General features: G+C 41.9%; 1 protein-coding gene across 2 annotated transcripts in view; it reads left to right on the plus strand.

The window, feature by feature from the left end:
* Positions 1-14978, plus strand: part of usp43b (ubiquitin specific peptidase 43b) — a 74973-nt gene that overhangs the window by 11124 nt on the left and 48871 nt on the right. For both annotated transcript variants that reach the window (XM_046072422.1, XM_046072415.1), the window contains exon 3: positions 12729-12832. In XM_046072422.1, coding sequence (XP_045928378.1) covers positions 12729-12832 — 104 coding nt within the window. The remainder of the gene's footprint in view (positions 1-12728; positions 12833-14978) is intronic.

A 14978-nucleotide genomic window follows, 5' to 3' on the forward strand; every position in this document is an offset into this window, starting at 1 on the left:
GGGGGCCCCCCCCCCCCCCCCCCTTTCACTCCCCCTCTCCGTCCACAGTCTTCTTGGGCTGGCTATGTAGTTGAGCAGTTGTAGATTAAGTATTTTGAATCTGTAATGAAGGGTGACAATTCACAGTCCTGCACACACACAAGCAGACGTACACTACACACATTTTAACATTTACCGTTGGCTCCCCATGGCTTTGACTCAGTGGCGCACAATCTCTCTTGGTTTGTTGATCATCACTTAGGCAACACAGTGCAAGTGAGGTTCATACGCTCGCTCTCTCTCTCTCTCTCTCTCTCTCTCTCTCTCTCTCTCTCTCTCTCTCTCAGCTCTATGAATGTGGCTCTTTGTGAGTCACAGGAAGAAAGAGACACTTGTTGTGCAGCCCTAGTACACAGAAAGGAGAGGTGAGACTGAGTTCCCTGCAATAGTGTGGCAATGGGTGGGGGAACAGTAAGCAGTAGTGACAGCCAGAGTGATGGGGGAGCAGAAAGGGAAATGACTTCTTTGATTCTACATGACAAAACTTGATGTAGAAACAGTAGAATGTGGATGTTTCATATTTACAAATGTGTCTGGTCAAGCATTGTTTCTGTAACACGGCCAGGCACTCCATGGACAGGAGATTACCAAAAGACTGCATTGCACTTAATTTATCATCATCACAACAACAGGAGAAGTGCGTGCGAAAGTAGTTTCCTGGGCTTTGTGTGAGTGGATATACCTTAACAAGTCTCACAGTACCACGACAGTAGAAGATACTGTATGTTGAGTGTAGGAATGCAAATGTCAGGAATTTTCTTAATGAATTATTAAACGGCTCAAAATTGGTTCAAAACAGTGTGTGGCCTATAATCTCTGCAAAGTAGATTTGGTATTTGAGCAATAAATTAAATAAACATAATGTAAGTTATAATAGCTATAACTAATATAAATTGCGGTGCTCCAACTCCCTTCCGTTGCCATTCAACAAATGGCCAGACAAGATTAAGATACTACTGTATTGCTACTTTCAGGCTTTATTGGAGGCCATAAATTAGATGAGACTGAACATGCTGGGCATCTCCAGCACCTAATATTCTAACGTCATTTATCTTGTATCAACAAAAAGGGCTGTAACTTTAAATAGGTTACACCAGTCTCAGACATTAGTTTTACAGTTTTTCTTTTTAAAGTAATTAAATATAATCCGCATGTGAGCTGTTTGTACACTGTTTCTAAAGGTAGGCCAGCTACTGAAAACCCCTGCTCAGACTGGACAGACAGACAGACATGTCTCGGAAACGTCACGTCCCTAAACATTTGGCCTCCGCCTTTTTAATTGGATTTACACCCAAAGAAGGGAGAACGTTGCTTAGAAAGTGTGTGACTTTTGTTTTGAGCACTGCTTGTCCCCAACACCAGCATCATAACATGTTCCACTGTCTGACTTGCCGCTACAGGGCCTGCAGTGATTGAGCATCTGTTAGCTTGTTCTGTTAAAGCTGCTAATTTGGCATTCCCATGAGCCTCTGGATAGCTAACTACCCCGGAGAGCTGTCAGATAACAACCTGGTTGGATTTCCACAGTGTTACTTTATGTTGAAGGAGTCACGACGCATACTGACTGTTGACTCAGTCAGGGGAGTCATCTAGCTCTCTGGGCTGAAACAATGGGCACAGGGTGGCGTGACACCTAAACCGCAATGCATTTTCTGACAGTTTACACTGCAACTCCCTCATCTTCTATGTTGTCAGTTATAATACCTTATTTATTTATTAATCCCGGTTACCAGATAATCGATTAATCATTGACCTCCCTGGAAAGTTGAACTCGACATGAAGACAATAGAACAAAGATTATTTGTGTAGAAGTGAAGAGCAACTGTACAGTAGCTCTCAGTAGACCCTCCTACACATTAACAGCACAACAATCACAATGTGGCCCCTCTTTGGTTATTTGTTGTGCTGTCCTTCCCTTCCTCTGTCTGGAGATTTGATTTGCACGATGTGGGCGGTTGTGTGAATGAAATTAGACATTACATCCAGACAGGGTCCCAGACATTGTACCAAGGTTTCCAACTTCTTTTCACTTATTCTAGCAGTACATGCCCATAAATGCACCTCTAAACCCACAGCTGAGCAGTGCATTTGCCTGTGTGTGGTCAGTGCTGCTTCCCTTTCGTGTCTGGGCTGGATGCGAGCGTTTCTCTTGTGATTCTCGTGTGTATTCTGCTGTGTGTGTGTGTGTGTGTGTGAGTGTCAGTGTGTGTGTGAGTTTCCTCTCCGCTCTGCCTTTGATTCTGTCTGCCCTGCCAAGCTGAAATGGCTTCCTGTGGCTCAGAGCCACCCAGCTGGAAAAGCAGCTCGGAGGGAAGGGTTCGAATATGACCATTCTGTGTTTGAGCTCCTCACTCACCTCCGACCCATATCAGTGTTGATTGGCTAAGGGCCTTAAGCCCCCAACAGATGCTAAGATGAGAGTTGTCTGTGTGTAGATACGAGTCTAAAATGAACTTAATGTGCGCATCTAATTATAGACAGCATCTCTCTGTCAGTCACAGAGGTTTGGATGTTCGCTTCCTTTAAAAAAAAGCAGCTGGTTTTGTTGGCTGGGGTTGCTCACTGTGGCACAGACACAATTAAGCTGCAACAGTCTGACTGTTCCAGACAACACAGCGCATCACCACGGGTTTAAAGGACATTTCTTTAAACTGCACTCATGCTCTGCAGGGAGCCCAGCCCAGAAAACGTTTTCTCATTAAGTTGTGGAGAGCTAAAAAATAAAAGGAAACAAAATTACCATTTGCTTTTGTGGGATTTTGACTTCACAGAGCTACATGGGTCTAATTATTTAAAAAGTTAAATATTCGTCAGTCAAAAGTTTAAATGGGCAGCACGCAAAGCTTTAAGAGTCGTTGTTTGAACTCTCATAGATTTGTCTTCAAACGTGCTTTGCCTGAAGAGAACAATGAAGCTCTTCATCTTGTTTTGCAGAGAAATGTAGTTAAATCAACAGACTGATTCTTTATTTAATATAAAGAAATTCCCTCACACACAAATTATTCCCAACCCGTCTGGGCCTGATTGGCAGACGGCACCGACCCCAACAATTTAAGTGATTCAGATTTGCTGAGTGGAGGCTTTCCAGAGAGTGTGTCAATTCAATTGCCTGAAACCAGGCTGACTGGAATGATTTTAACAGTTGTTGATAAAAATAATTTAAGCAGGGAGGCGTGCCCGTCACACCAAGTCCTGTTTTAATGCGTTCTCTTGAGTGCAATTGAATCTGCCTGTGAAGATGAATGGATTTCTTAAAAAGCAATAATTATCAATCCGGTCTCACCCACAAATTCCAGTTTAGAGAAAGAGCTTAAATCAGATACCTGTAGCAAAGTTTGTATTTGTACAGTATTATACCGTCATCCTGAACGTATTGATTGCTGTTTGTGATGGCCACTTAAACTCGACCGAACTAGCAGGTACCAGATGCTCCTGTGTGTCTGTGTTGATTGATGCGTGTAGCCATTTTATTCTCATCTGTGCCACCGCATCTCCGTCATCAGCGGCAGCCACAGAAGCAGGAGGGTAATAATCAACCTCATCAGCCCAGGAGGCCGACCTACCTTCATTAGAATTAATTTCCCCCTCAGCCTCTCCTGCTGCTCTCTTAAAGGTGGGATAAATCTTCTTAAGAGACAGCTCACAAAGTCATATCCACCAGTAACATTTCTAGTGAATTTCTCCCAAGTTTATTCTTAGATTTGAATAGAAGGCTGTTTAAATAGTCCGTGTCTGTTGTCCTCTTTCTCTTTGAGGTGAGGAACGCAGTCGAGGGGCAGATAAACATGGCATCAGTGAGTAGCAACTGGCTCCACTGGACCTACTGGGCTCATATGTTTGTTAAATGTGATTGATGTGTAACACACCGCCATTGTCTGTAGTAAAACAAAAGTGAAATATTGATTGCTGGTTCATCATGGTTTGATTGTTGCTCATATCCAAATAGAAAAATGATTCACTATTTAGTTTTGTCTGGCGGAATTCATTGTCCTACAAAGTTATGAACCCTCATCACTCGGGATGCACTCCCTTAACTTTTTCTCCTTGATGCTTATACTGAGGGTATTTTGTGTCTGTAAGGAGTAAACTATACTGTTAGATAACCCCAAAAGTATTGCAGGTCGCTTTACATACATTAGCTTACTAATCCAAATGAACAGAGTGCAACAGAAAACTGTATTAATTGTGGATGGTGACTTTTGGCAACCCACTTAAAGGAATAGTTACACAATTTGGCAAATATGCTCATTCGCCTTCTTGCTGCATGTTTCATTAGTAGATCCTTACCTCTCTCTCGTGTCTGTATGGCATTCACTCCTGGGTCAAATGACTCTGCAGTAGCCACTGGTATTCATCGTGTCCAGCTCCAATCGGCAGTGCTGTAAACATGTCACCTGGGTGGACACGCTAATTTTCCTTTTCTGGAGTGACTCTTTTATCTCTTTCCATCTGTGTATGTCTATAAGTGTTTCATCTATATGTTATTATTGGCATACCTGGCAACAGTCCATCATCTGCGACTTTATATCTGTGCTGTGATGTCTTTCAGAGCACACAAACACTGTGAACACACCGCAGCTACATTTAATTTTTACACAGTCTATAGGCTGCACACAGAAACCACCGTAGCATTGTTTTCCAAAATGTCCAACTATTCCATTAATAAAGTCCGTATTGGCCCTTGTGCATCCCTGCTCATCACCATAACTTATCTTTGAGAAAATCCTACAGCTGGGGCCTCTCCCAGTGTGCACTGGACAAAGACAAACCAGTCTTCTTCAGGTTTTTACACATTCATACCTGTGAGTGATTTAGAGTCTCCAGTCCATTTTTTGGATTGTGATAAGAAACAGTAGAAACCAGCGGGGCACGTAAACTCAGACAGAGAAAAGACAGTGGCAGTTAAAACAGTCGGGGTCATTCTTACCGTGAGTAACTAACCGCTGAGAACAAACAGTTTTCAGAAAAATGAAAAGGTGAGGAGGAAAAAAGCGTAGAGAAACCAGCTGCCAAGACTCATGTTGTTCTCATGGATGAAGTTAGTGCTTTCATTGTATTTACTCAAACTCTGTTTTTTGCCATCTTAGTCAGCGTCCTCTATGTATGACTCAGCCTTAGGTCAGATTATTTGGGTGGTTAGCAAAGGGCTTTGGTCAAATCAATGTCATATTCAGTTATCACACAACACTCGGCTCATGTCCTGCTTTTGAAACGTGACTCATTCACATCACACCCAAAACAAAGAAATATTGTTCGTTTACTTGTTACACTGCAAACTGTCAATCAGAAAGTGTGTTGACAGTACATCACGACGTTTTACCACAAGAATAGAGCCTCCCTCCTGGCCAGCTTCTCATCTTGGCTTCCTCTTGCCTTTGTTTCTGTCAGCATGTCTGTCTGATCCATCAAATTTTTTTTATCTCTGTCTCATTTCATTTCTCTTGTTGAAAGTCCTTTCATTTCCATCTGGTGATGATGAAATTCACTTTGATGCTCTCAGCCTAGCAGAGACAGCATACAGTACACATTCCACAATGGCTTCACCCTTAGAGAGTGGGATTTACAGCCTAACATGATGCAGGGTACTACATCTGCCAATATCGAACCGTCAAAACCGTCACACTTAACTTTCATTTTTGACTGACACTTTTGACAGTCTGATTATTCCGATTTTTTTCCCGTTAAAAGCGTTTTGGGGGAAGATTTTCCTCATCTGTAACGAGAGTCTAGGGACAGAGTGTGTTGGATGGTGTAACGATTGTAAAGCCCCTTGAGGCACATTTTTGTGATACTGGTCTATATAAATAAAATTAACTTCACTTTGAAATCTTCTGGTCACATTTTTAGAATTGGTTCCACACTCCTGAGGGTGTTACATGCAAAGATGCAGAGCATATGTGAACAGTTCATTCAAGAAGAAATTACTGGAACGTATCAGTGACTTGTTTCAAAACTGCGGCTGTACCTCAGGTGCTAGAACGGATTGTCATTGTTGTGTTGGTGGCGCAGCTCCTCCTTACCACATGTTGAAGTGACTTTGAGCAAGACATTGGGCCTCGAGTTGCTCCCAAAGAGTTTGTATGTTGATTAATAAAATGCTTTGGGCAAAATTTGCTTGCGCTTCTGTGAAGCTGTACATCAGCATACTAATATGCTCACAAAGAAAATGCCAACATGCTGCAGGTAACATTCACCATCTTAGTTTAGGGTGTTAGCATGCCAACATTTGCTAACTAGCAGTAAACACAAAGTAGGCACTCTGCTAGCTTGGCTAAAATGGCCCAGTAATGATGTGCTTTACACCAAAACTAAAGGGCCATGTCACATGTTTAGGGTTTGTTTGAGGCAGCTTTTGCACCTTTTCAAACATTTGAAGGGTGAGTGATTTGAAACAGCCTCAACTGCTTGGCAACTCACCTTTGCTCTGTAAGCAAACTTGTAGTCACAAGTTTGTGACATTATTGATCACTTTGGGAGACATTAATTGGATTGTTTGTACCTTGGCACAGGGAGGTAAAAGCAGAGATTAGGATCCATGAAGAAAGCTGGTTGGTTTGGATGCAACTTGGTTGCTATGGATGGCAACGTAATGCCAAAGTAATACTTCATTCTGTGGTGGAAATAAAAGGCAAAGTGAAGTCCTGACAGCATTATAGATGCATTACAGATGCAGTGTTAATATAGATAGATACTGTATATATATTCTCAGTCTTATAAAGATAACAGGGGTCATCTGTATAACACCCATGACCTTACTGGTAGCTGTGGTATAGATAGGTGTACTGATATGCTTCAGAGCCTGTCTGCCCTTCGTCCTGTCTTGTCAGTCAAAACTAGAACAGACTGAGCCCAGCATACTGTATAGCTGCTGTACACACAGCAGTCAGTCGGTTGCAACCCTGAGGTCAGTTTGAGTGCATGCACCGATGTCTGGGCACTTAGCATGTCCATGCAAACGCACCCCACCCAGAGCGATCAGCTACGGGGAATAATGGGCCGGAGGGTCAGAGAGAAAAGCTTTCATCGTCTGTGTCATTGGGACTATTTATAGAGAGATACGCAGTGTTGAAAGAGACCGTCCATTATTTATCAACGCTGTATGTCAGCTGTGTGTACTACTTTGACTTTCTAAGTCATTCAGTTACTCAATAACACTCTACTTTCCCTCGCTCTATTTCCATCCGTCTGTATCGATAGACACACACACATACACACACACACACACGTGTGCGGTGTCTTTACGCCTGCCCCATATCTCTCTGTCTCTCACCCTGTGTCTCTCTCTGTTACGATCACCGCGGGGAGTTAGGTGCTGTTGGGTCTTGTTCTCAGTCACTCCACTATAGTGAGTTCTCCAGCAGAAGCACATGTCCATCCCAATGTGTTTCCACGGCTTGTTTAAATTATTCACATCAGGGCCATTACTGGGACCACTCGAGGGGGGAGGGGGGTGGATAGTAAAGGGGGGGGCTTTACTATACACCCCCCTCCCCCCACATCAGGATGAGGCATGTGGTCTGTGAGGATGGGGGGTCACATTTCCTGGATTTTTACCACAGTGGATTGAGAGTGCCTGAGTTCCTTTACAGTGGCTCTGCTCACAGGGATGAATCACTCCCAGCAACATTTTTGGGGTGAATTATTGAAAGCCTCCCTGATGCGACAGAATGCACCGTTAATCTCTGCGATTTCAGGCTTTCATGCTGAAGTACAGATGACCAGGAGTCAACGGTCTTTGATTTCACAGAGACCAGGTGCGTTTGCGTAAGTGCAGTGCTGTTTCCAAGGCTGCAAAATCTCTTTGAAATAACATTGATCTCACTGTGGGGAAAAAAAGGCCTAAGGAGTGATTTACTAGCATGAGCACTCTTATTTAGTAAATGTTGTACTTATGTTCAAAATAATAGGAAAAAATAATAATCTTTATGTTTTAGAGAAGAGCCATCTTTGTTTTTCAGTATGAATAACTATCTAGAAAGTATGATTCCCCAGATTGTGAGTATATTTCCCAATGGTATTCCTATTAAAATACACTCATATCAGCTGGGATAGTTTTACAAAAATGACACTTTTTCAGGCAGGTCTCTGATCTTCAGCCAGCTGCACAACAATGTGCCTATCAAGTCTAACTCTGACCCCTCCCTCTTCATCTTTTAGTCAGCTCTAAAAATCATAGTCTGTGAACTCTGTCCTCCTGCTGACAGTGCTGAGCCAGCGGCCAGGCTCCAGCCCACCACTAAGTTGCACGCTGTATCTTTGTCATTTATCTAAATCCCAGAAATCAATTACAGCACGCTAAGGTGCCAGGGTGAAGGATTTGATTTTTAATTTTCTCCTTGCTCCTCGGGCACTGGCACATGCCCCTCTCCTGGCATTGAGGCTTATGGATTAAGCAGATGTAGACAATTCTCTGGCTTTACATATCTTGGATATTAGCAGTTGCACATTTTTGTATTTATATTTCTTCGTGTTATCTTTTCAGATATGAGTTTCTATGGTGAGACCACAAAATAGTGCAGATCTATTTCTTTGTGGGCTATTTACTTTGCTCAGCCATTAACTCCTGAGTTACAACTTCCCACTGTTCCATAAATTTAGATATTCCAGAAACTTCATTACAGCAAACTGTAATGCCTGTTAAAGAAAAGTTGTAAAGTTTTAATGTGTATTGTTACAGACCTCCCCCTCAGCTTGTAGTGTTTAACATATCATTATTAAGGATTGTTAGCTTAATGTGGACGCACCTGATGTGGTGCAGTTAAACTGGATTTCGCTTCTCGTTCATTAACTTTAGGAACAAGGTGACACACATTCGTTGGGAGCCGTGAATCGATGTTTTACCCAGCAAACATTGTGAAATGTCATGACAGGAAAAGCACAGGTGTAACTTCTGACATTAACGATGGCTCTGCTCTATTAAGTGTCCCAGGAAGCACGCACAATACCAAATCCTGGAACTGACTCAGCTAAACGGAATACAGTACATAGTTAATTTTATTAATTACACCTGTGCTTTTACTGCTTTGACATATATTGCTACCAATGTCCAGCCAGTTGGAGAGAATATTGCTTGTCTCTTTTTGTTCTGGTTTTATAGCAGCAGGAAAGGAGGGACTGTTTGTGCTACTTGCTGTAGTGAATGCAAGGACAGGGACAGTGATTAATGACAGTAAAGAGTTTGATGAGAATTTGTGCAGCCATAGTTAGCTGGGTCCGACAATTCCAAAACCGTCAATCTGTCTTTCACGCCCACCTCACACGGTGGTTGGCCAGGTGTGAGAAAATCTCTCTCAAGCTTTCATCCAGAAAACACTGAAAATGTGTGCCATTTTCCCCATATTTAAACAATTATTCCTCTTTTCACTCTGCCTTCATGTGTGGCCGTTCAGAACAGCTATAAACACTTTGGCCTGCCAACACGTTAAACAAGTTTTCAAGTGTAACATGGCCCTTGGTTACCAGGCCTATGTAAGCTAGGCCTCCTCTCGGATTCCCCCACTTTCTCAGGATCCACGTTTCCTGGTTTTTGGTCATTTTACAATTTGCAACATCTTTTAAAAAATATTTATCTTTGTTTATTTCAAATAAAACACATTTACTGGGACTTTAACGTGGCTTGTCTTCCCTCATTGATAAATACTTCACCTTCTCACAGACCTACCCATTTTTACTGTTGTTAGGTCACCAAAAGTCCCATAGAGAAACCCTCTGCTAAAACATACCCATGCCCAAACTGACCCAAAAACACACCAGGTAAGGCCAAATGGAGACCAAATGCCGCCCTCTCCAACAAACTACCCTGAAGGGAAGTAACTAGCACAAACAGAAGAACCAAACACTTTCACCTCCTGAAATAGTTGGTGAATAGCTCAAAAATTGCTATGCCAAAAACAACAAACCAATCTACATTTCTCTTCCAAGCCAAGTAGCCACTATGTCTGCCACAGGAGCTTGCAACACTCAGGCTCATTTTCTTCTAAATTCTGAAATATATTTTTCCTGGAAGAGCCCCAACTTACTCAAACCGGCTCAAAGTATGTGATAATAAGGGTACACAACCCAGGTTGAGGTGCCAACAGGCTGCTCATTTCATAGTAATTACAAGAAATGTTTAATCAATAAGAAAGTAACACTGATGCTAAAGGAAATGGTAGAAGTGCAATTAACACAGAACAAAAAATGAGGATGCATGAGGCATGGGGGTCAGATGCGTCAGTACTGTAGGAGATTTATGGCTTTGGGAGAAATGTGTGTGTATGCACTGTAGGCTGCAACCTGACAAACCAAACCAAAGAAACATCCACGTTTTAGCGTGTGTGCAGTGTTGTACAGAAGAAGAATACAGGTATGTAAATGAAGTCTCACACCCTGTTCCCCCCACCTTTTGGTAGCCGTCTACAGGTCAGACCTGACTCTAAACATAGCTTTTCAAATGTTTCCCCCCTCTGTTACCTGCCCGTTTAGTTGCATTTTTATCAGCTTGAAGTTGGCATATTTTTCTGACAACCAATTTCAAAGATAGAATCTCAATTTCAGGCCGTTGCATGGCACCTCTTGAGAGGGACCCCTGTTCTGTCGGGGTCACTTAACAACCTATAAAAACAATTTCTTCGGCCAGCAGCAGTCACAGCTTACTCCATGGGATTTACTATCTGGCCATGATCATTTAGAAGACTGAGGTCTTATCAGAACCACATGTCAGTGGGCATGTAACCTGTCCCGCATTCTCGCTGTGCTTAAATGTCCACATCCTCAGCAGCTTCTGTTAACACACAGCCGACACCTTGCAGTCTTTAAACATAGCAGAGCAGGGCACGAATTCCTGAGAAGTGATAAGACCAACTGTGTCTGCACTCTGTGGCCTCAATGTTGCTATGGTTATCTCTACATAAAGATAGCAATGGAATCCATTACCTAGTATGGGAGTTGGGGGAAGGGGTACAGAGCCTGATGTCAGTGCATTTGATTAGAAAATAAAAAGTCTGAAGGGTGGCACTTGCGCTATTGCATGTTTTACCGGAACAAGTAACAAGAAGATCAGCTGGGTCGAACCTCCCCTTTTGGCACTACTGACATTTTGTGGGAGAATATGACTAACCAATAACAAAAACCTGACATCCATGCAAAGAGGAAAGAGTGAGAGGAGGTAGAGATTTGTCATTGTACTTGCTTGTTGAAGCACAGTGCAGCAGGAAGGTCAGGTTTCAGTGTTGCGCTCGGCCTTTGCAAAGCTCAAATGCTCTTCGAAGAATAGACTCGGGTTTTCAAATGGTGGTGAACTGTAAAGGACTCCCCTGTCTCTGTCTAACACTGATTTCTCAGACGCGCACACACACACACGCATGCCCTCCACTTCCCTCTCCCCTTTAGAAATTCTAAACCTCCTTTCAGCTCTGTTTGTGAGCAGAGGTCATGGTCGAGCTGCCAGCCTGGGAACAGTGGCAACCAGTATGGGACCAAGAGCAAGAAATCAGCGGAATAGTAAACAGAGACGAGAGCGTGTGTCAACAGAAAAGGCTCGGAGTGAAAGCACAGCTGAAATGATATGATGACTTAATGTATTCTCAAGTACCTGACTTTTACACATGCTATTGTGGGACTGATAGCATGCAAGCAGAGAAATGCTAACAAGGTACTTGTATGCCGCGGAATGGCCTTTTAAGCATAACACTTGGTAACTGAAAGAATGGTTTTCGGGACATTCTCCCCGGCGGGTAAGGTGTGAGATGGAGTTGATATTGAACAGAGATGTTGCAGTATGAGTGCTGGTTATAATTTTCTAGCACTTTTGGATTTTACTCCTCTGCGCAACTATTTCACACATGAACGAGATAAGATTGACAGTAATTGACATTTTGGGAAATATGCTTCCTCACTTTCTTGCCTAGTTAGATGAGATCGATACCACTTTGATGTCTGTGTCTAAAATTTGAAGCTACTATGAGCGGTTAATTAGCATAGCTAACTAGCTAACATAGGACACTAGCCTGGCTCTCTCCAAAGGTAACATAATCTGCCTACTAGCACCTCTAAAACTCACAAGTTAATGTTATATCATCAACTGATCAATCTTCTCATTTGACTAATTTTACATACTGCATTGTCTTTGCGAGTCAGAGGACATGATACAAAATTACTTATTAAACAAGATTTGTACACTATTATTACCAAGTGTAGCAAATACAAAACATGTTGATTGTAATGTAAAACTGATGTAGAAGGTTATTCAGTTCTGTGTCATTAACGCACAGCGGTGTTTCTGGGAAGCTCCGTGTGTGTCCCATCCCACACGTTTGTTTTTGTGACCTTGCAAGTCTTTCAGTGATCAGTTTTTTATCTTTTTTTTCTGCTCTTCTTTTATCTTCATCCAAGGCCAGCTTTATCTCCGTTGTGGGTGAGTGGATGAAAGACAGGGGCTTCCCTGGGGGTTGTGTTTAGATCAGTGCTTTCCACAACTTTTGAATATCACTTTATTTCCAAGGAAAAGCAAGAATGTGCCAAAGCTGCATTCTACCTGACCCTCTGTTAGACTTACAACTTTATTGTTGCACTACCATTATATACAGTATGAGTTTCCTCTCACAATGATGACTCCTGTTAACCTCTGCAACGGCAATGTATGATGGATCTCTGAAGAATCTGAGAGTGTGACAGCGTTGTGTTTATGGGTGGCCTCTTCTGTGCTGCAGGGCCCTGGTGGAGCTGACGAGGTGCCGTCTCCTGACCCGTCCCATTCCCAGCAGCCCAAAGTCCAGCACAGCTTTGTCCAGGAACATTTCCAGGCACAGTACAAGTGAGTCTCCTTTCCTAACATACCACACTTGCACCTGCCAGACACTAAATCCACAAATATATCAACAAATTATCAACAGGTCTCTTAGGTTGGAAGATGGAGTTTACTACTACCATGTGAAGATGTCATGGCGTAATAACTGACTATTCACTAAACCCCTTCCCTGAACTGTGACTGTCAAATCATAACTTTGCAACAGTAATCACAGCAGGTCTGTCGAACAATTTCTCCACATGTTTAAGCTGTATGCATGGGTCTATAATAAAAGTGATACTCTTTTAGCGTTACATTTGGCAAACACATTGGTTTGAACATACTGTTTAAAAATACACATCTAACCTTATAATTGTCCATGTATGAGCAATGTGGCTAAACAGGTTTATGTTAGAAAGAAATAACTGATCTTGCATTTTCCGTAATGCTCTAAACCACAATTCAAGCACAATGCTGACTTTATTTCAATGTTTTCCACATGAATCATCAACTGGTGAGGATGCTGCATTTTTGCCTGGGACATTCTTTTATCATGCATGTAGACATCAAGTGCATATTTTAGACTCATTAGGGTTCTAATTTTTAAACGAGTCAGCTTGAAACATTGAAAAATCAGCCAGCATTAGTTCATATGGTTCGACAAAATTAATAGTTACCAGCTAGAAATGGTGAGCCTGCTGTTGTCTACCAGTGTCTGAAATCAAGAGCCCATTTTTTCAAAAATGGCAAGAATATTTCCGCCATTATCATATAAACCACATACATGTATTCTGTGAGAACGGAAAACTGTAGCAAACAGTAACTAAGGGGGGTCAGGGCTGGCAAACCATCTAATCATCTAATACCTTAGGAACCTTTTAAGTTTTGCCTCTATTATAAATATGATACCATATATTAATAGCTTTATGGCCGCAATGGAATGTGAAATGATTTCTGCTATTTTCTCCTAATGTAGTTTTTCCAGTGCAAAACAGAAGAGATATTTGTGTGTCGTAAATGCTTGTTTTTTTTAATAATTTAAAGTTTCTCCCATTTTCTGTTATTTAACATATAACAATTGGATTTTTTTCTGCTTTTGCACCATAAACAATTTGCTGAGAGAGTTTACTAGATGAATGTTTCCAATGATGGAAGAAGTATTCAGATATTTTACTTACATACAACAGGATAAGCATCAACATATATTTAAAGGTGCTATATGTAGTTTTTTAATAATATCACTTGTTAATAAATCACTTTTTTACTGCTTATTTGTCAAAGGGCTGTAACCTCACATAGAAACAAACCACACGCCTGTTTTTTCTGTTGCTTGGAAGAGCCACTATTCTGCTTCTTATGTGAAGGAATCGGGTCAGATTCTCTGCATGCATGCTCCCGAGCCTCTTGCCCACTAAAGCAACAACACCACATTTAATAAAATGGACTAACTAATGAACTAATGAACTAACACAACAAAACGACCGGCTCCCTCCAACAGAAACTCTGGATGAGGAAAACAACAACAAAGTTTTATGTACTGTAGCCCTTCAGGCCAAACAAGAATCACTGTCACCATCAGAATCATATTGTGATCTTGTGCTTTAGCTGGCTAAAGTTAGATAACGTAAGTTCGCCAGCGGACCCCGAACAGCGTTAGCAGTGCTAACATTATCCAGCGCAAAATACTGTAGTTGTATGGCTTTCCACATTACTTCACCAGCTAATGCAATACATATTACTTTCCTGTGTACCACCGGTATTATGTCAAAGTGTTGATTTTAGCCTGCAAGGCATAATTTCTTGCAGGCTAAAACACTTTGACATAGTACCAAAGGTACACAGGATAGTAATATGGAAAGGCATACACCCGTAACCCGTAAGTATTTTGCACCGGATAACGTAAGCAACTGGTCGGCGTTAGCCAGCAAGCTAACGTTATCTAACCTGAGCCAACTAAAGCACAAACTCACAATATGTTTCACATGCTTTGCAGTAATGTTAGTTTACCTGTCCAATAGGATGAAATTCAACTCTGTTTCAAAACAAAGCAGAGGTCTTTCAGTGTCTCAAGACTTTCTGATGTCACCGGAAGTCAATCTGATTCTCATTTGGCCTGAATTATTGTTGTTTTTTATCCTTACATGGAGTCTGTATTTGGCTGGGAGCCTGTTGT

The sequence above is a fragment of the Micropterus dolomieu genome, linkage group LG02, assembly GCF_021292245.1.
Source record: "Micropterus dolomieu isolate WLL.071019.BEF.003 ecotype Adirondacks linkage group LG02, ASM2129224v1, whole genome shotgun sequence".
NCBI lineage: Eukaryota > Metazoa > Chordata > Actinopteri > Centrarchiformes > Centrarchidae > Micropterus > Micropterus dolomieu.